The following is a 21,617-nucleotide window of genomic DNA, read 5'->3' on the forward strand; positions in this document are numbered from 1 at the left end:
TAAATCCCGCCTTTTTCCAATGAAAGCAGTTCTAAACATGGAAAACCTTTTTATCATAAGTTGAAGTTATCTGTTAACATAATGTCATCTTCAAAATATATTAATCTGTGTCTTCTGAACTGACACTGATAAGACTTTACTCTTTCAATTTTGAAATTCAGTACCAGTCATTCAAACATTTCTTCACTGGTAGCTGAACAAATCTGGTGGTTCAGTCCCCAGCTGTAGGTCCATATTATTTAAACACTACACACATAGTTAAATAAACAATGGCACTTCATTTCTATTGTTTCCATATGCCTCCGGCTCCATAGTGTTAACCTAACATACCTCTGGTGTGACTTTAAACCACAGCTTGTTAGTGCAGTTCACCAGGTTTGACAGATACACAAAAGACTACAAGTGTTTTACATAGAGTCCCCTACAGTTTAGTAACATGTTGTAGACAAGAACCAGGGAATTTCTTAGCCCTAGGAACTTGTAAGCATGATTTATGACATTTTTGAAATTCTATATAAAATGGGGTTATTCATGCTGTTATGATAAATTTTACATTCAGGGAGCAGGAATCCAGTAGTTTCATCATCACTCACAAAGTTTTATTTAAAATACATGATGCACATTATAGAGATTTTTAATCTCAGTGAAACTTTCCTGATTGAATAAAGATTAAATAAAATAAAGTAAAACTATTTAAACACATTTCTTAAAAATTAAAGTCTATCCTATCTATTTTAGGAGATTTATTATGCAAATGTACCGTGACGTTTTTGTTAAGGAGTTTGAGACTAAGTAGAGAGATAAATATTAAACCTCCTTGAAGTTACACTAGTGTCAGATTTTGGCCTGGCAATAACAGAAGTATGCAAAAGAATATAATTAAATATAAAGGCAACACTGTGTTATCCATGGCTAAATGATGACATTTGTTGGGAAGAGTTCTGAATAAGCAGTAGTGAACCATGCCTTCTATTATATATAGAAGGGGTATCCAACCTCACAATCTCACATTATGCTGTGAACTTTTCATTAATATTCATCTGTGCACTTACCAGCAGCTAACATAGCAAGCCCATTTAATATTAACATGTGGTATGTATTTATTATAATGTCACAATAAACCAGCTAATGATTTTTTCACTTACTAATATATGAAAATGTTCCTAAGGACTTAATGTAAAAACTTTATTTCCTATTAACACTCATTACATCAACTGAATTAAAGTATAACCATAACTTTTTTTTTTTTTTTCAGAAAGGCAACAAAATAAGTCATCAACCCATGTACATGTCTTTGAAAGAATGAAAATTGCTCAACATTTACAGTACTTCAGTGCATTGACCGTGTTCTAACCTCGACATTCCACATTCATTAAATACATGTAATCAGCAGCTCCGCCCTCTTATGCACACACGCCTAAAACACTGCATTAAAAACACACCTTAAATTACAGGTGTCAGTAGTATCATTCGTTCACATACCACTGATGTGGATGAAGTACTGAGGTTCTTATCAACAAACCGCCCACTTGCATGTCAGGTTTCTGTGCTTTAAAGGGACATAACACTGCCCTAGATGTTAGACTGGTCTAAGCCCACAGATTCAGAGTCACATTGTGGGATCAAACTGTCGCCCCCACTTTTTTCTTATAAACTGCTGAAAGATATTACACATGATCTTTGCTACATTTGAGATTTCATTTAACATGTCGAGTCTGTGGTGAAATGGAATTCTTTCACAGAAGAGACTTGAAGCCGAGCTGAAAAACATGCAAACTTTTCTTCATACCCGACCAGGTTTTCTTTGACAGTGCACGCAGACAGCTCAGCCGAAAGAGCAGGTAATGGTTTTGAATGACTGGACAGTGTGTCATAGAAGTGTAACGTTACAGCCCTCCCACCTTTCTTTCCTTCTCCCAGCCAATCAGAGCTCACCCCAGTCCCCTCCCACAGCAACAGGCACTTTAAAACTCCTCAGTACTTACTTCTCTTCCTATCCATTCTGGTCTCCCGTCTCTGCTGGCCTGCCTGCCTGCCTGCCTCACCAACTAAGCTGTTCGGTTGAACCCTGCCAGACTACTCCAAACCTCCACAATGTCCCGGAGCAGCATGAGGAGCAGCACCTACACTGTGAGGTCATCTGCTGCCCCACGGAACTTTAGCAGCTTTTCTTACAGCACCCCTGGGGTCACCCGCAGGAGTGTCTCCACCGTCCAGAGCAGCAGGGGCTTTGGAGGACCTGTCTCCAGCTCAATGGTCTATGGCCTGGGCTCATCCATGAGTGGAGGAGGCATGGGTGGTGGCATGGGTAGTGGCATGGGCATGAGCATGGGAATGGGCATAGGCATGGGTCAGGCCCCGATCACTGCCGTGACTGTGAACAAGAGCCTCTTGGCCCCCCTGAACCTTGAGATTGACCCCACCATCCAGGCTGTCCGCACCCAGGAGAAGGAACAGATCAAGAGCCTCAACAACCGTTTTGCTTCCTTCATTGATAAGGTAAGATGACATATGTATGTACGTGTGCACCTTTGACGTCTTTTTTTAATGCATGTCCATCCCATGGAAACTGTTATCGTCAAACAGAGCAACAAGTTTACTCCAAAACTTTCATACAGAGCACTGACATTGTTATTATGTAATGTTAGTGCTGACTGAAGAGGTCCATATGTGCATCACATGTTTCTACAATAATGATTTCTTCACTTTTGCAGTGTGATTTATAGCCCTCTGTGCTTTTTTCATATCCCGCAAATGCAGATCTATGAGAAGAACGTGCACAAAGTAAACTCTGTCTTTTGACTCCGGCTGCCCTTTTATAGTGATGAAAAACAGACGAGCAGAAAAAAAGGAAAAGACAAAGTGAGAGAGAGAGAAAGAAAGAGAGAGAAAGCGAAGGGTGTGTCAGGGCAGAGGGAGCTTGTGATATGAGTTACCTTGGGAATGGCCCCTCCCTTAGCTGGGGTGGGGCTCTTTATGCCTGCCTCAGCAGCCCTTCCCCCCTCCCAATGCACACATGCAGTCAGGACTGAGTGCTATTGTTTGATAATTGACAATGCTTTCTTTCAACCTGACACATTTGGAAAGATCTGATAAAATGGTTTTCCATGTAGAAACCATTTTGATCTAAATGCAGTTCCAGTGTTTGTGTAAGACCCAGGTGTGTGAGAACATGTCCTCACTGAGCCTCAGCAGTGGGTTAATATTTAAAAAGGTCAGTTGGTTTCATGTTCTCTTCGATGCCAGCTACATTTAAGCTCTTCCCTCAGGATTATAAAGCTACCTTTTCCTTATTTTGCATAGTTTATCGCAGAGCAGATTCAATTCTACACAGTTCTCTGTTATCTTTTGATGACAGTCCAACCTCAGGCGCCTCATTATCGCATTGTCTCCTGTTCAAATAAAAACCTTAAGGTGATCTTCCTCAGATCTTACCTGCAAGGTGCAATGTGTTATGAAGCAAAGTCCAATGACTCAGCCACATATCTGCATTCACTATCTCCCTTTTACTGTTCACCAGCATACGTACTCCACACCTCTTCACCTTCCACCTCCCACCTTCACCACAGCCCCAACTCCCCCTCACTTTCTGTTTTCCCCCCTCATCACACCCATAACACAGTTAAATATTTACCTTCCTCACATCCACAGGCAGATGCAACATGGTTTTATCCACCCTCTCTCCCAGTCTGTACAAAAACAGGAAGCTCTGCAGGGGAAGGGTTAACCAGCTCTATTCCTCCATCACTGGGTTTTTCCAGCCTTGTCTTGTTCTCCTTCCCCTCTACCTCCTGTCAGGATGCACATACATCAGGCCTTCCTTTGGAAAAACCAGTGTGAAAACACAGCCAGCAGTAGCTTACAAAGATCTAAAGATATAGGAAAACAAAAAAGTGTGGACACTGAATGGAGGCATGGCCAGGTTGATCCTGTTGATTGTTTGGATATTAACCTGGAAGTAATGTGGTTAAGCAGGGTTGCACTATACTTTTAAATGGACTCATAATTCCTATCCTACCAGTAGCAATAAACACAAATGCATAAAAAACTTATTTGTAAGGGATTCCTTTAACTCTTCTATATTTATAACTCTTTTGTTTTTGGCTCCTTTTCAACACATCAGGTGCGTTTCCTGGAGCAGCAGAACAAAATGCTGGAGACCAAATGGAACCTGCTGCAGGGACAGACCACCACCCGTTCCAACATCGACGCCATGTTCGAGGCCTACATTGCCAACCTGCGCAGACAGCTGGACAGCCTGGGCAACGACAAGATGAAGCTGGAGGCCGACCTTCACAACATGCAGGGCCTGGTGGAGGATTTTAAGAACAAGTGAGTATCAGATGGTAGTAACCAGCGTTTTAGTGAGCAGAGTACTTCTCTTTTTCTTTTGGTATTAATGTCAAGATGAAAAATAAGAAGGGAGGGGGATTTTTTCAATGCATTGAAACTCACAAATGAATTACAGCTGAAAGTTTTCACATCAGGACCAACATATGAAATATTTGACTTCAGATGAGCCACACCATACACTGAGTTCATGTTTTGCAGGCTACTCCCTACATCTGTCCATTGTTTTGCGTCATGTAGACTCAAGAGGATTACAACACTGAGGAAGCATGTTTGAAACTCCTTAACATTGTATATGGGAGGAAAGAAACTCACTTCTCTGGCAGAAAATTTAGATTTACATTTGAACATAGGCAGGAATGGAATAGTGCCACTTAGATTTGTCAGTCCCCTGCAGACAAATGAAACACATCAGCTGAGTTTAAAGGAGTCCTCAGGGAAAACTTTCAGTAACACAGCTCACACTTGGACATGCCAGCACCAACTGCACTGTTTGAAGCACAAAGGACAACCAGAGTTAGGAATGGATGACTAGTGCCTCCTAGTGTTACATTAGTTAAGCTTACATTATTTTGTGAATCTGAATTTTTTTTCTTGTCTTTTAGGTATGAAGATGAGATCAACAAGCGCACAGAGTGTGAAAATGACTTTGTCCTCATCAAAAAGGTCAGCATTATACCTTGTTTTCATTCTCTTTCAGTATTTTACTACTTTTTCTTCAAAGGTTTTCTGAGATGCCATATTCTGAGAAATTCTCTGATTCTTTCCAGGATGTCGATGAGGCCTACATGAATAAGGTTGAGCTCGAGGCCAAGCTGGAGAGTCTGACAGACGAGATCAACTTCCTCAGGTCAATCTACGAGGAGGTAATGACAAATTTTAGAAAATCCATTCTGCTTTCTATAAATGACTCAGAATTAAATATTCACCGTATCTTTTTATTATTTTGGAACCCATTTGTTTCTTTAGTATCTTAATTAACATCTGTTCTTTATGATTTTGACTTAAGTATTGTAAGTTGAAAGAGTCTCCTGTGGAATACAATGTGAACTAATTCCTACTCTTTTTCTGCTTTCCCTTTGGTCCTCAGGAACTGCGTGAGCTCCAGAGCCAGATCAAGGACACTTCGGTCATCGTGGAAATGGACAACAGCCGTAACCTGGACATGGATGCCATTGTGGCAGAAGTCAGGTCACAGTATGAAGACATTGCAAACCGTACACGTGCCGAGGCCGAGACATGGTACAAGACCAAGGTAAGGAGGAAACCTTGTTCATATCAGCACCACTTCACAAATCTGCTTTACACAGCTTTCATCAGGAGGTTTTCTGAGTCGTCATCCTTTATATTGCTGTTCTTTCTTTAGTATGAGGAGATGCAGACATCTGCCAGCAGATATGGAGATGACTTGAGGACAACCAGAACAGAGATCGCAGACCTCAACCGTATGATCCAGAGACTTACATCAGAGATTGATGCCGTCAAGGGACAGGTATGTGAACTGTATAACCGTCCTTTAGCTTTCTCCTAAAGGTTTTTGCATGAATGGAGGTAAATCATTTTTAATATCCTGCTCTAGCGTGCAAACCTGGAGGCCCAGATTGCTGAGGCTGAGGAGCGTGGTGAGATGGCAGTGAAGGACGCCAAGGCCCGCATCAAGGATTTGGAGGATGCCCTGCAGAGAGCCAAGCAGGACATGGCCCGCCAGATCAGAGAGTACCAGGACCTGATGAACGTCAAACTGGCTCTGGACATCGAGATCGCCACCTACAGAAAACTGCTGGAGGGAGAGGAGGACAGGCTGGCAAACGGCATCAAGGCTATCAACATCTCCCAACAGAGCAGTACGTCATTATTACTTGGCCTTGGCTTGATCAGATTCAGAACAAATGCTCTAAAATGAGAGGTCCTCACTGAAAGACACTTGATAATGAAATCAGTGAAATGGAACGGTGCATTATTGATGTTTGTTGTTCTGGTTTCCTTCTCCTTGAAGCGAGCTTTGGCAGTTACCCCATGGAGTCAGTGAAGAGCAGCTACTCCAGTGGCTACTCCAGCGGCTTCTCCAGCGGTGGTTACAGCGGCAGCTACGGTGGTGGCTACGGCAGCGGATTCAGCGGCACCAGCGGCACCAGCGGCTACGGCACCACCACCACCCAGACCAAGAAGAACGTCGTTATCAAGATGATTGAGACCAAGGATGGCAGAGTGGTGTCTGAATCCTCTGAGGTCATTGAGGATTGAGCTTTGTCTGTTTTGCTATGATCTCGTCTGCGTCTCTGTAGTTTTGTACTTACAGTTCACAACACCCCCCCCTCCCTAAATATTGTGATGCCATCCACTTTCAATAGAGCTTAAACATGTTCATGAAGCAATAAATGATCCTTACACTACCAAAGATCTGAAAGGGACCAAAGAAGTTTTTTTGTATGTTTGATGTCTGACTGTGTACTAAAAGAGCAGATTAAAGTTTTGTCTCAGAAAGTGAGATTCAAACTGGGCAAATTGCAAATATTAAATAAAACACATGGAACAGTTCCTCCATATCTATGCAACAGTGGTTTTATACATGAAGGCGGTTCTCCTTAAAACTGAAGGTTTTGCATTAAAAGGACAGTGGTGTAGTCAAAGGAATGTGAATGTACTGAACCAGTGCTTCAGTGTTTTTGGTCATCTGAGGTCTTCAAACACCTGTTACAGGTAGGTAGTGCATGTCTTCCCTGTGTGTGTTCTGCAACTGAAACTGTCGACCCCTTAGGAGGCGGCGTACATCATACGCTGGTCCTGAGGTGCTGTTTTTGCTACCAAAACTCAAATAAAAATGTGTTAACTGAAAAAATGATTTCTTGTTTTTCTTTTTTCTTTTCAGTGAAAAGACACATTCAGTAATTTGACAGAAATCATTTTGAGTAGGAGTAGTGTAAGAAAAGGTGATTTAAACATAAGAATTTGAATGAAAATACATTTCCTGGCTATAGATGACGGTGAAAGATATTAATAATACATCTGTAGAGTGAATCAGACAATATGTCGGGATTGAAAAAATAATGTAAATGTTAACAAATGAAATTTAATTTGTAGACATACCCAGGGATAGTCTAGAGCAGCATAGTTTTTCTTTGCCACCAGGGGGAAGCAGCACATAAACAAATCATATCGTGTCAGAGGGTTGGTATTATAAACCTACAGCTCAGATGTTATCCACACTGTGATTATTTCATGTATTTCCTATTGTATGACAGTATGGGCTCAGCATCCTCATCTACAACCAGGCCCTGAAAATAATGGATAAAAGCCCATCCATTGGTTTCATTGTCTAATACTAAAAAGGTACAATTTATTTTGCTCTGAGAGCTCCATTAATCTTTGCTTTCGCAAATAAATGGTATCTGTAAAATATCACATAGTAAATCCACATTTGGGCAGTTCGCGCTCTCCATTCAGGGCTCCATTCAGGAAAAGAAACAAGAAAAAATGGCTTGACAGCAACATTTTTCATAAATAAAATTTCACCAAAAATAAATCCACATATAGTATGTCATATTTAACAATGCACAGTTTTATGACCTAAAAACTATATGTATATAAACTATATATATAATGACCTATAAACTGAGTAGTGATAATTTTGTCAGACGGGATGAGACAAAATAAGTTCGTCAACGACCCAGTGTTTGCTGTGTTTATGTTTTCACTTTAAAAACCCTTAATTCAAAAACACATTTTTTTTCTAGACCTCCATCTCACAATGGATTTTTCTTAACTATGGGTCTATTCCAGTTTTGTGTCATTATTTCTGTCCAGATCAAAATTGCATTTGTTCTACTGTAACGTCAAGCACAGAACTGAACCCAACATGTAGATAGTGTATTTTAGGTCTACAGTAGGTCTATCCTTCAAAGTTTCTATTCTACTTTAACCTGTGTTTGCACAGGTAAAGTCTGTAGCTATAAGAGTCATACTATTTAACAACAGTTTTTCTGTTTTTTTTTATTTTTTTTATTGTTATTATTTGATTGGTGATTCTAAATAAAATTTTGTCAGAAAAAGTGCATCATTTGGAAATGTGTATTGAATCAACGAACGAGACACTTTTAGCAAAGTTGCATTGACAATTCATTCATTCAATTAAGTTCATTCAAGATATTTGTTTTTCCAGGTTATTATGACATTTAATCAACATTTTAGCTGTGTGAAACACAATTCAACTGGAATGATAAACAAAAATCATCCCTGAAATAAAAAATAAAACAATCCTGAAATGTTTTGACTAAAACTAGACTAAAATACCTTGAGTTCTCATTTGACTAAAATGTTAAGATTTTTACAGTCAACTAAAACATGACTAACTAGAAAAGCACTCAGAGAGCACAGACCTCCACCAAGGCAGATCAGTCCTCCTCAATCACCGCCAAAATTTAACCATTTGTTCCTTGTGCCAGTATCAACATTTCCTGAAATTTTCATCCAAATCCGTCCATAACTTTTTGAGTTATCTTGCACACAGACAGACAGACAGACAGACAGACAAACCAACGCTGGCAAGAACATAACCTCCTTGGCGGAGGTAACAAACTAGAAAAGCACTCTGAGAGCACAGACCTCTGCCAAGGCAGATCCACCTCTGGTTTCTTGTTTGTCTTCTGTCCACATTCAGGCTTCAGCTCATACAGCATTCAAACACTGACATCTAGTGGACAGCCTATGAAACTGCAGCTCTTCATGTAATGTTTATCTCAATAACACTTTAAAACGCAGAAACTATTGGTCAGGATATGCATGAAAGATATCAAAATATAAGTAAAAATACAAAAGCAGTGCAACATTAAAGTTACATCTGTTTGTAGAAAAACCATAGAAGCAGGACGATATGCCCTCCTCTGCTTTACCTGAAACATTAGTGTTCATACTTATATTCCATACACAAAAAAAGGAAAATATCCTCAGTTTAAATTCAGATCACGTTCCAGCTCATAGCGATATATATCTATCTATTGATTGAAAGATAGATACACATAGATTTTTAAAGGGTTTAAACCATAGATAAGATAACTGCCTCTTACCTTCATTTGTAGCATATTCACTCTGACAGGACGTTACCAGTGCCACCATCTTTACTTAGGGCCGAGTAAGTAAGTCGTGTTATTAAAGGTGAAATGCAGACTAAGTTTTGTAAATGCAGAAAGCGTTTTGTAAAAGCAAAAAACAGGTTTGTAGGAGCAAAATAACATTTGTAGGTGCATTTTTTAAAAGAAATATATGTTTTTGGTTTACAAAGCTTCCCTTGCACTTACAATACTTCACGTACGTTTACAATGTTATCTGGCCTCATCTTGACGCCATAGGCTGGTGCGGTGGCCTTTTACAGAGGCCACATTTCAGTTATTGAAGGTCACATAGTGAAGGCTTGAAACAGTTATTTATCAGCCACCATGCCTTCTTTTTCTGATCCCAGTTAAAAATAACATGTTATTTTACAGTATTTGTTGTTGAAGTAGTTGGTTATGAATGGTTAATTCAATTTAATTCTTGTTCAGATTATGTAATACCTAGTCTGAGGCAAGATAAATGAAAAAAGTTCTGTGTGTGAGCAAAAAAGAAAATGAAGGTAGAATAACTCTGGTTAATCTTTGAGGACTACCTCAATTATGTTTCAGTGGGACACATCTCACACTTAGATTCAAAAGTAAGGAAACTTAACGACTACCTGTATTTACTTTAAATTATTTTTTGCTGTTTTTTATTTTCCTTTTACACAGTGTTTCAATGTCCCTAAATACAAATCTTAAGTAGCTGGAACTAAACACTAGAAGTCTAAGACACAATTTAAAAAGAGAAGCAATATTTCTCTATTATAAAAGCAAAAATCCACATTGTGTCTACCTCCAGGAAACTCACTCAAATGATGCTGATGTTAAATTCTTGTCCACTCAATGGGGAGACAAAATTCTCTTTTCACATGGTACATCTAGGTCTGCAGGTGTAGCAATCCTTTTTAAGCACTGTCCAGGGAAAGTTGTAGCAACAGTCTATAGCAGCAACGGCCATTGGATTCTCTCAGTGATAATTTTAGAAAACAGTTCAGTAATTCTGGGTAATATGTATGGTTACTGTAATCCAACACAAAATAGAAGCTTACAACAAGAAATAAGAGAAAATGTGATTAAACTTAAAGACCAATTTGCTACAGAGAATATCATTTTAGGTGGTGACTGGAACATGGTTTTAGATAACTGGACTGACAGATCACCCAGTAAATTCTCAAGTACAAAGCCAAACAACAATTCAGTTGAGTTCTGCAACAAATTACTCCTCCATGACCCTTGGAGAGATAAACACCCCAATGAAAGACAATTTCCTTGGTTCAAATCAAATGCAACAGTAAATCTGGTTTAGATTTATGGTTAGCGACAATCACGATGCATAATTAAATAACAAACAGTGAAATATCCCCAGTCCCACTTGCCGACCGCTGTTGTACAGACTTATTAATATCACCACAACTGCAGCCTAAAAGGAAAAAAGGCTGTTGGAAATTCAGTGCTAACCTCTCAAAACATAGTGGACCAGATCTACTAAGATCCCAATTTGTGTGTACAAATTTGCGTGCACAATCTAGAATTTTGCATGTGGGGTTGAACCACGGTTTACAGGTGATTTACTAAGATTTACTTGCACAAATGTCAACAGGTGCAAAGTCTTGGAGACCGCCGTGTTTAAATTAGGATTTTGTGTGCGCTACTGGAGACTATATGCTGTAAAAACTGCTCTGGGACACACCAGCACTGATGGTAACAGTGCACAGAAAGACACACAGAAATGTAATGTTGGAGGAGTTTTGTCATAGAAAGTATTGCATGACTCATTCATCCCTTTATTCATTCAGCAACATCAGTCAAGTCATTGGTCCAAAACATAGATAGACAATTTTATGTGACAGTTGTACCTACATTCAAATTCAATAATAATGACCTTTTGGCTCAGAGAAAATCGAACAAAGTGTTACGCCTCTTTCTGACTGAAACTCTCTACCCAATACGATCAAATAGGAACTCCATTATCCAGCTGTTTTCAGAATCTGACATCAACATAATTAGAACTATACACATCAAATATCCAGTTCGCTCCAAGGCAAAAGAAGACCACTTCAAAATTTTAAACATTTATCCATCCAATGAACTGCTGAGACTGTGATTTGACATTGATCACAATAACTGTTTCAATATCTTGATCACAGTTTCTGTGAACAAGATATTGAAACTACTGCTCAGCGTTGTTTTTACTGTTTGTATACAACAGCTTTCTGGGAAGATTATCAAGACTGGTTGTCAACCAAAACACCTCCTCCACCTGTTCCAGGGGGCATCCCAAACAGGGCTGGCATTCTTAATTAGTTTGTACAGCCTCTTCCTGTCAGCTGCTGTGATGCTGCTCCCCCAGCATGTCCCGCCTTCCATCCCCCCAGATCACCAGCCCCCCCCTCTGCTGAGACCACCATCTCCTCTGCCCCTCACTCATTACTAGCACATCTCCCCTCCCTGTCACAGAGGACCCCCTCCAGTCACCTCCTGCCCCTCTCTCCATCACTATGGACCAGGTGAGGTGGGAGCTCAAGAAGACGAAGTCCAGGAAAGCCCCAGGCCCAGATGGCATCTACTGCAGGCTGCTCAGAGAATGTGCAGACCAGCTCAGAGAGGTGGTTCTGTACCCGTTCAATCTGAGCCTCAGTCTGGACAGAGTTCCCACCCTGCAGAAGACCTCCCGTGTGGTTTCGGTTCCTAAAAAAGCCCACCCCAGTGAAGCCCAGGCATCAGGGTGGAGGACACTGTCATCTTCCTGCTGCACCAGGCCCTCTCTCACCTGGAGTCCCCCAGGAGCACTGTGAGAGTCATGTTCCTTGACTTCTCCAGTGCTTTCAACACCATCCAGCAATCGCTGCCATGGGAGAAAATGGAGGAGGCAGGTGTGGACCAACATCTGTGTGCGTGGACCACCAACTACCTCACCGACAGACCACAGAATGTAAGACAGTGTGTCAGATGTGGTAGTCTGCAGCACAGGGGCCCTCCAGGGGACAGTGCTCTCACAGTTCCTCTCCCACCTCGGACTTTACACATAACATTACTGACTGTCAACTGCAAAAGTTCTCGGACGACACCGCCATTGTTGGCTGTGTGTCTGAAGGAAACGAACTGGAATACAGGAGGGTCATCACAGACTTTGTGGACTGGTGTGAGCGAAACCACCTGCTTTTGAACACCGGGAAAACAAAGGAGGTTGTGATCGACATCCACAGGTCACCCTCACAACCCACACAGGTGAACACCCGGGGCTCGGACATTGAGATAGTGGACTCTATTAGGTACCTGGGTGTTCACCTCAACAGTAAACTGGACTGGACACACAACACAGACGCCCTGTTCAAGAAGGGCCAGAGTCGCCTCCACCAGCTGAGGAGACTGAGGTCTTTTGGAGTGAACAGGGCTCTGCTCCGGACATTCTAGGACACTGTGGTGGCCTCTGCTGTCCACTTTGCCATTGTGTGCTGGGGAGTGGGAAGTATGGACAGAGACAGAAAGAGACTCAACAAACTAATAAAGAGAGCCGGCTCTGTCCTAAGCTACCCTGGACTCCATCAATGAGGTGGTGGACAGAAGCATGTCAGCTTTGGGCGGATAACCCCTCCCATCCCATGCACCACACTGTAGAGGCCCTGAGCAGCTCCTTCAGCACCAGACTTTTACATCCCCTGTGCAAGAAGGAGCACTTCAGCAGGTCACTCCTCACCACAGCCATCAGACTGTGTAACAGCACACAGTGACCCTCCACCACCCCCATATCACATCATGTATATATGCAATCACTATGTAAATATGTAAATACTTTAAAACTTTATACTCGGTGGGATCAATAAAGTCTTATCTTATCTTATAATGGAAATAAAGTCAGCGTCATAGTGCAACAGTAAAAACACCCTGTGTGTGTTTTACTATTGTACATGGTGTTTGTGATTCATTTCACTGTTTTACTGCTGTACATGTTTATGGTATTCATTTGGACTTTATATATGCTAGATTTGTATTATTGCTGTTCTATGATAACCCAATATCTGTAAGTCAACTTTTCATGAGCTCAGAAAGACAGTTTCTAGCTTTGTGAATATGCATTTTACAGGTTTTCACAGGACAGGAAGGAGCTGGAAAACTGTGACAGGGAAAGTCAATACAACTGTCGGACAAATGTGGTGGAGTCAAAAGTGTCATATTTGCCACTGAGCCACTGAGGTGTGGTGGAGTACAAGTACGAGGGACAGTCAAAAAGTTCTCAGATGAGTAGTGTCACTGGGGCTGAAACTTGGATCTACCAGTTTGACCCAGAGAGCAAAATTATATATATATATATATATATATATATATATATATATATACATATATATATATATACATATATATATACACACACACATATATACAGGGTGGGGAAGCAAAATTTACAATATTTTGAGGCAGGGATTGAAAGACAGTGTATGACCAATTAGTTTATTGAAAGTCATGAGAATTTATTTGCCACAAGAAAATTTACATAATAGAAAATGTTTTTATTCTATGTGTCCTCCTTCTTTCTCAATAACTGCCTTCACACGCTTCCTGAAACTTGCGCAAGTGTTCCTCAAATATTTGGGTGACAACTTCTCCCATTTTTCTTTAATAGTATCTTCCAGACTTTCTCGTAATAGTTTTGCTCATAGTCATTCTCTTCTTTCCATTATAAACAGTCTTTATGGACACTCCAACTATTTTTGAAATCTCCTTTAGTGTGACGAGTGCATTCAGCAAATCACACACTCTTTGATGTTTGCTTTCCTGATTACTCATATGGGTAAAAGTTTCTGAAAAGGTATGGATAATAGTGTTAGGTATGATCATGACATCAATATATGTTTGGTTTCTAAACAATAGTGCCTGCTGAGAAAAAAACAACTAAATGTTCATTGTAAATTTTGCTTCCCCACCCTGTATACATATATAAACTTTAAAATTGAATTTGAGTACAATGCTGCTGTAAAATGACCTAACACAGGATGTTACTCAAACAATGGTATCCACTTAAAATACATTATATATATATATATGTATACATACATACACACACACACACACACACATACATATATATAAATAAATAAAAAAAACCCTTCAGTGATTACCGAGTCTTGAAAATGTGTTTTAGAGATGACAGAGATTGCTGTCCTTGGAAACCCATTTATTCATTTGTACATGAATGCAGGACTCATCATGCTTTCATACAAAAATATTCTAAATACTGTACACTAATTTTCAACATTGTGCAAAATGTCAGAATATTTACAACCATAACGAGAAGACAGTCAAGGACAAAAAGAACATAAGCAGTTTTCTTAAAATCCAGATCATCATTTGAACTGATGAGTCCAAATACTTTGAAATGATGTGATGACAAAACAGAAGCCTCCAAGTCATCTGAAATGAAAACGAGTAAACAAAAGGCTTTTACAGACTGTGCTGAGAGGAATGCAACATAAACAACCTAAGTAAACATGAAACATTTTGCAGACATGCATCAGGTCAAAGTTTAAAAATATTGAAATGTGGCATTTCAGTTGCATTTCCTGATGAATGCACACACGGTGCAGAGGAGATGAAATCAATCATAAACAAAAAACTTATACCAACTAGAGATGTTCCCATGTAAAACCTTAAGAGATGACTGAATTCAACTCTACTCCTGTATGATCAAGTTAAGAACTGATGAGGAGTAACTGGAATGTTTGACGGTACTTTGATACATAAGTCTGCAGAGCCTCGGCTTCAAGGCTTCATAAAATAATGTAGAAACAATGTGTATAAGGCTGTCCAGTTGTAGTCTGATGAGAAGTGCCCTGGCTCCAGACAAGACCAGGTCTGAGATGACACTGGTCCCCTGACTCCTCCCAGCCCCCTCCTTCACATCAGGACCCAACAGGATGTGATCCACAGTCCAGTCCAGCAGCGACTGGAGCTCTGCTTTTCATGTCAAAAAGCCTGAATGTGGATTCTTTTCATTTCATTTGTAAAAGCTTCATTTTGTTTCCTGAGGGAGAAAAGACACAATCAACTGTTGAAAATTACCCTTTTATAATGCAAATGTTTGATGACAAAACGACACTCACCCAGCCCTTTGAGAAATTTGTTCACACCACTGGGCTCTGGCTCAGAGTACGACTCCAGATACTCGGCCACTCGGACTTCAAACAGACCTGAGACAAAGTGGAAACTGTTTAGCTGACAAACTCCAAGGATGAAAAACAACTTCTGACTCTTTCAGAAAAGTCAATTAACTTACATTTCCTTTCCTTTATTTTAGGAGTTATTATTTTACACACACAGTATGTTGTATTTCTATGTTAAATCATCTCCAGACATCCTCAATATTTTCTTGGCATATGTACTTACGATATCAAATGTTTCCAATAATGGTTCAAACTCAAAGAAATCTGTCATTTATTCACTGTAACAGTATGTTTAACAAAATGAAAAATTGTATAGTTTACTCTTAATGAAGTGGTCCGAGTGACTGTGCTCAGTCTGCCACGCCCTCAGTGTAAATGTTCAGGGCTTTTGATTGACATCATGAAAGGTAGTGACAAAAGAGGCTGATTTGTAATATGCAGCAATTAGATTGAGATGCTAAGTGGCAGAAAATACATACAGTGCATTTCAATATTTAGTTAATTTTTGAAGTCAGATTTGTTGTGATTTCATCAACCTCCAAGGTTGGAGGATTAAGCCAGAACATACAGTTCTTTGAAATCCCACTCAAGGCTCAAAGTGATGCCAATCCCCACAGAGCCCCAGGTTAAACTTTACACCTGAACTTTACAGCCTGGTACAAAAATAAAAACTTTGCCGACTCTAATTGCTAATTCCCTCTTCATTGCAGGGATGAATTAATATGTAACTCCCCTGTTTGAATTTTATCAAGACTTAAAGTTATGCATAATTACATGTAGAAGCAGGGTGTAAAATTAACTTTTTACCTCATCTCACTACCCACTGGTTAGTGACCTCCAAAAATTTACCAGCCAAAAATATTTTTCACAGGCCAAATAAAAAAGTTACTTAAAATAATTACCAGTCTTTATTTTTATTATGAAAATCCAACTTAAGCATCAAATAATATAGTTATGTACCGATAGAAATAGATTATTGCCATTTTATTAGGTTAGATTTCATTTCAAGGTGACTACTGCATCATCATGTAATAAAAATATTCAAAAGTGCAACCTTTGACATTGACTGTGTGAGTCAAATGTCTGTCTGACAGCTTTAACAGGAACGTTCCTTTTAATCCGCAGGAAAGGGAAAAGAATAAAAAAAAAAAACAAAAAAAAAAAACATCAGCTGGGATTGAGTCTAAATGAAATGAACTCCACAGACCAGAGATATTTTTTTAAGAATGCTATATGAATTACTAGGGCTGGGGAAAAAAATTGATTTGATCGATTTTGGACCGATTTTATTTAAATTTTGCGTTATCAAGTGATAATAGAGAAGATCAATTTTTCAGAGCGGGGCCGTGAGTACCTGACCCAGGTACTGCCGACATGTGCCCGGCTCCGTCTCGCGAGCCCCTAGGGGAGACAGGCGACTCTATGTTGCTCGCGCCTGGTTCCGGCGCAGGAGGGGCCCCTCTGCAGGAGGTCCTCCTGGTCTCAAACTCGAACCCGCACACAGTGCGGATGAACTGGCTGCCCGGACCGTCTGGTCAGTGGAGGCTCTCCGAGGTGGGTTGCGGAAGCCGATCATTCTAGGAATATTAACTTGGATCCACACTCAGCCATAGGTGATAGTATCACCTATGGCACCCAAACCAGTGCAGGACTGTGGCTCAGGTAATCACCACATCATCAGCCTGAGTCAGACATGTCTGAGTCTGTCAGCAACCTGCTTAGAATGATCCGGCAGAAATGGTCGAATGGATGAAAACAAAAACTCACAAGCAATTCAAAACTTTCCATGGGCCACTGACGGGTGAGTTTTTTGTTTTACACGCCAAACAGATTTTTTACCTGCCATTGGCGCTTGGCTGGTGTTAATTTAATGCCCTGGGTAGAAGCATGGGCACTTTGAGTGACTCAGTTTCACCTTAAATCACCACAGACAAATACTGAACATATCTAATGAATGAGCAGCATTGGATACCTCTTCCTCCTCCTTTGCGCAGTTCTTTGTCTTGGATGAATCCAGCAAACATCTGAGTGTCCATGAAGAGCTGCAGGAGCTGGCGGACTCCGCGAGAGGGGTGAGACTTGCGGAAGCTGTCGCGCTGAAGTTCCCTGCTTCCGTTAGACGACTCAACCATGTGGAGAGGATAGTGGCCAACAAACTCCACAAAGAAGCGCACAAAGGCCTCCGATACCAGGGAGCTGAGGTCTGCCTGCTGCTCTGCATGACCCAGATTAAAAGAAATGTGTTACTCACGGATCATTTCCACATCAAACCAATTTTAGCAAGACCTCAGATTCAAGGTTCAGTAATCTAGTAATTCCTGTAAGACTGATTTCCTGAAGTTTGTTTTGGAGTCTGTTGATTATTTGTAGATGTTAGCTAATTCCAAGCTAATCGCTTTTTTGTTGCACATGGGTTTCTATGGCATGTAGAGGACTGAAAACTGAAAATTCTTGTCCTTGCTCATTTTTAGAGCTCCTCTACAGTGTTACATTAGCTAGTAATTACACTACACTGGCAACTAACTACAAAACAAAATGTTACATACTGCACCTTTAAGATTATCTACCCAACATCATATACATACTGACTTGCTGAACTTTCTGACACATTTCAAAGCTTTATTAAGTGCATATATATGAGCTACATAAAGACATCATTCAGACTGAATGTCCTGCAGTCACGCTGGCATTTGTGTTTAATTCTTGAGCAGTTTGTGATCACAGAAGAACCGGACATATGAGCTAATAGTGCTGTAATAAAAACCATGCTCCTCCATAAATTCTGCTGACAGGTGTCTACGGTCCGCGATCAGCAAACACACACAACACAAATATGGCCAAATATTATAACATGTAATATGTTATTTAACTGCACATGAATGAGTCAGCCTTGTAGTGTAGCCATAACAACAGTTTGTTCAACATAAATGCAATTAAAACTGGAATGTCTCGTATACTATGTGTGCTTCTATTAGAATTAGTCACAGAACAAGAAAGAAAATTATAAACTTGACCAGTGCAACCCTTGTCCACCTGATCCAAGACATACAAATAAACTGGTGTATGTAAAGTCTGTGGTCTTTTCTACTAGGGGTGTGATGGTACAGGTAGCCCACGGTCCATGGTTTCGGTACGTGTTTTGTGCGTAAAGAGAACAGTTTTTTTTCTCCCAAAATTATACTTTTATTTTGCTTGTCAGTAAAAACTGAATTTCACAGAAGGAACAAATTATATCACTGTACTGAACAATAGAACCCTTTCTTATTCCTTGACTTCTTGTATAAAGTCGTATAAAACAGGCACGTGCACACATAGGGCCCAAAGGGAGCTTTTTTAAACCAAATAAACTCCTGTTCTCCATAGAGATGTAAAAAAAAAACGGCAGTATAAAAACGCCACGGTTATCTACCGTACGCATTTCCTTGTAATAGCGTGTCTCGGTACTTAAAAGTGAGTTACTGTGTACACAGTATGTTTAATCGTGGGTCGGGTTGGGTTGCGGGTCTAATGTCCACGAGTACGGGCGGGTGTGGGTTTGGAAAAGTGGTGGACCCGTGCAGGAAGTAGCCAATATTCTATCCACTGTCTCTCACTGAGGGGTGGGGCTTCCCCATGCTCATATGCATGTCCACAGAGAGAGCAGTATATAAAGTGCCAACATAAAATCAATTGCAAAACTGAAATCCCACAGTTCATAAGGGCAGATTTTCCCGTGCAGCGCGGACTGAACGGTACACGGTTTTCCCGAGTACTGTTACATCCCTATTCTCTACATCACGTTATGATCTTGAGACTATGAGATTTTCTTATGATCATGAGAAAATATAATAATAAAATTGGAAATGTGAGGTCAGGATCTGGTAGCTATGAGAAACATTAAAGTAGGTTATCTATTTATCTATCAATTGACTTGTCAGTATGGTAAGTCAGTTTAAGACTGGTTTAGTGTCAGTGGATCAAATGACATGAAGCTGTGGAAAGAATTGCAGTTATCTTTAATTTCAATAGTTTATGTAAAATAAATCAGTTACACATTAACAGACAAAATAGGTGTGCTACATGCAGCTAAATTAGTACAGTTTCTAATTTAATTGTTACTAAAAGGGGCATGTCTGGTAATCTGTCATCAAACAGTAATTTATTGATGGTCCCAAAGTGAAAGTATTGCGAGTAAGAATGGGAAATTGACTGTCTTCTTACTGCCACCACTGGGTGAAACTGAGGAAGAAGGACGCTGGATCTGGACTGGTGCTGCACGATATTGGAAAAAAACTGAAAGTGCAATATTACTTTTTCAGCCAAATACATACAAAATCCAGGAGATTACAGCAGAATTGCTGAATTTCTAAAGAATAAAGTTTTTCTACCATTATTTGGGTGATTTTGCAAAGGAGTGTGTCTACATAAAAAAGAAAAGAAAAACTTGAAAAATTACATTTAGTCTCAGAACTTTTCCAAGTGCAAACTAACTTTTGAACTTAAATGCAGTACAATTGAAGGCACCCCTAATAAAGTACCAGTTGTTGATCTCTAGAGATGAAAAATAACCCCATTAAACCAATGTCACTTCTCGTTTTGCCACCTGAATTATCAATGTTTTTCTACTGTTCATTTTCAAGTTTGGTTGACATCTTAACTTTGATTTGTTTGATAAACTGATCAGGAATAATTGTGATTTACCTCTTGCATCAAATAGTAAAAAGATGCAACATCGTGTAACTGATTTATGATAGTTTGTGCATCTGTTGAATATCCACAACCACAACTCATTTCACTGCAGTGCAAGACACTTGAGATGTTGTCAAGTATGGACAACTAGCAACATTTCCCAGTGTCTCATTCAGAAGGAAATATAAGTAGATTAAATAGAGCCATTATTACCTTATCCTGTAGCCTGAGTTAGTGATGAGTGATAACAAGGCTATCTTAACTTTTCTCATAATTACAAGACCCTGATCTCATAATTACAACTTATTTTTCATAATTATGAGATATTTCCTCGTAATTACAAGACAGTGACTCATAATTATGCTGTAAAGTGTCTAGTTTTTTTCCTCTTCTGAATGAGATGCTTGTAGACCAACCTCCATTGTGTTCGTCCTCCTGACTCAGGATGGCTTCTCTCTCCTCCAGGACCTGCTGCAGCGCTGCCTGCAGTTTACTGGGCAGGATGCAGTCTTCATCACCCAGCTACACATAACACATCATGTCATGTATGATCCCACAGATTAAAACATCCTAACAGCACAGAAAAAGTGTACAGAAGTGGCTTTTTGTCCTGACAGAAAGATTTGCTCACAGATAACTTTACACCTTTGTGTTTTTTTGTTCTGCACAACACAAACATATGAGACACAGAGGATGGCAGTATCATAACAGAGTCAGTCCTTGCTGGTATCTGACATGTTAACTTCAGTTATGACTCATCTGCAAAGCAGCTTTTGTGTCTGTGTCACATGATCGGCAGGGTTTTCACCAGGCTCAACATCCTACACACTCTCTTGTTACAGTTATGTGTAACGTACTTTTCTTTCTGTCAACAAGGGACATGTGTGGGCAAAGACATCTTTGCCACTGGAACCACACCCGGCATTTCCATTATACAGTGCTATGTGTACACACCTGAATGACAACTTGTCTGCACACAGATCCACTATGAGCACCTGGAAAGACAGATAGAAAAAAACTAAAGTTATGAACAGTAACAGTTTGAAGAACACCGTCTTCTGTCTGACTCACAATACTGAATATACAGTAACTCCAAAACACACATAGGATGTCTGGTTCAGGAAGTCTAGTTTCAACTGCAAGTTGTTACAAGAACTACCACCTTCTTATTGACAAACAGTAAAGATTTCCTTTTCCAAACTTCTGTCAGACTTTAATGGAACTGACTAAGATGTATTTTAAGTGGAATATATTTAATGGTGAAATGGATGTTATCACTACATTGACATGTACGTTTCCAGTGAATCATATCGTCTTCACCTTAATCTGTTATCCTTTAGATATAAAATTC

General features: G+C 40.0%; 2 protein-coding genes across 3 annotated transcripts in view; one reads left to right on the forward strand and one right to left on the reverse strand.

The window, feature by feature from the left end:
• Positions 1–1,982: 1,982 nt before the first annotated feature.
• Positions 1,983–7,192, forward strand: LOC115422631 (keratin, type II cytoskeletal 8-like). Its single transcript, XM_030139057.1, has 8 exons — positions 1,983–2,499; positions 4,124–4,332; positions 4,956–5,016; positions 5,121–5,216; positions 5,441–5,605; positions 5,717–5,842; positions 5,930–6,194; positions 6,347–7,192. Exons 1-8 carry the CDS (start codon positions 2,095–2,097, stop codon positions 6,592–6,594), a joined length of 1,575 nt encoding a protein of 524 aa, XP_029994917.1. The 5' UTR covers positions 1,983–2,094; the 3' UTR covers positions 6,595–7,192.
• Positions 7,193–14,596: 7,404 nt separating this feature from the next.
• Positions 14,597–21,617, reverse strand: part of dennd2c (DENN/MADD domain containing 2C) — a 34,034-nt gene continuing 27,013 nt past the window's right edge. Inside the window, exons 15-19 of one of the 2 annotated variants that reach the window (XM_030139634.1) lie at positions 21,217–21,261; positions 20,683–20,788; positions 17,571–17,813; positions 15,539–15,625; positions 14,597–15,459 (exon numbers count right to left, since the gene is read on the reverse strand). In XM_030139634.1, coding sequence (XP_029995494.1) covers positions 15,428–15,459; positions 15,539–15,625; positions 17,571–17,813; positions 20,683–20,788; positions 21,217–21,261 — 513 coding nt within the window. In that variant the 3' untranslated portion in view covers positions 14,597–15,427. Of the gene's footprint in view, positions 15,460–15,538; positions 15,626–17,570; positions 17,814–20,682; positions 20,789–21,216; positions 21,262–21,617 lie in introns of those variants that run through there. The other variant, XM_030139633.1, reaches the window with a different exon arrangement.

The sequence above is a fragment of the Sphaeramia orbicularis genome, chromosome 7, assembly GCF_902148855.1.
Source record: "Sphaeramia orbicularis chromosome 7, fSphaOr1.1, whole genome shotgun sequence".
Lineage (NCBI taxonomy): Eukaryota > Metazoa > Chordata > Actinopteri > Kurtiformes > Apogonidae > Sphaeramia > Sphaeramia orbicularis.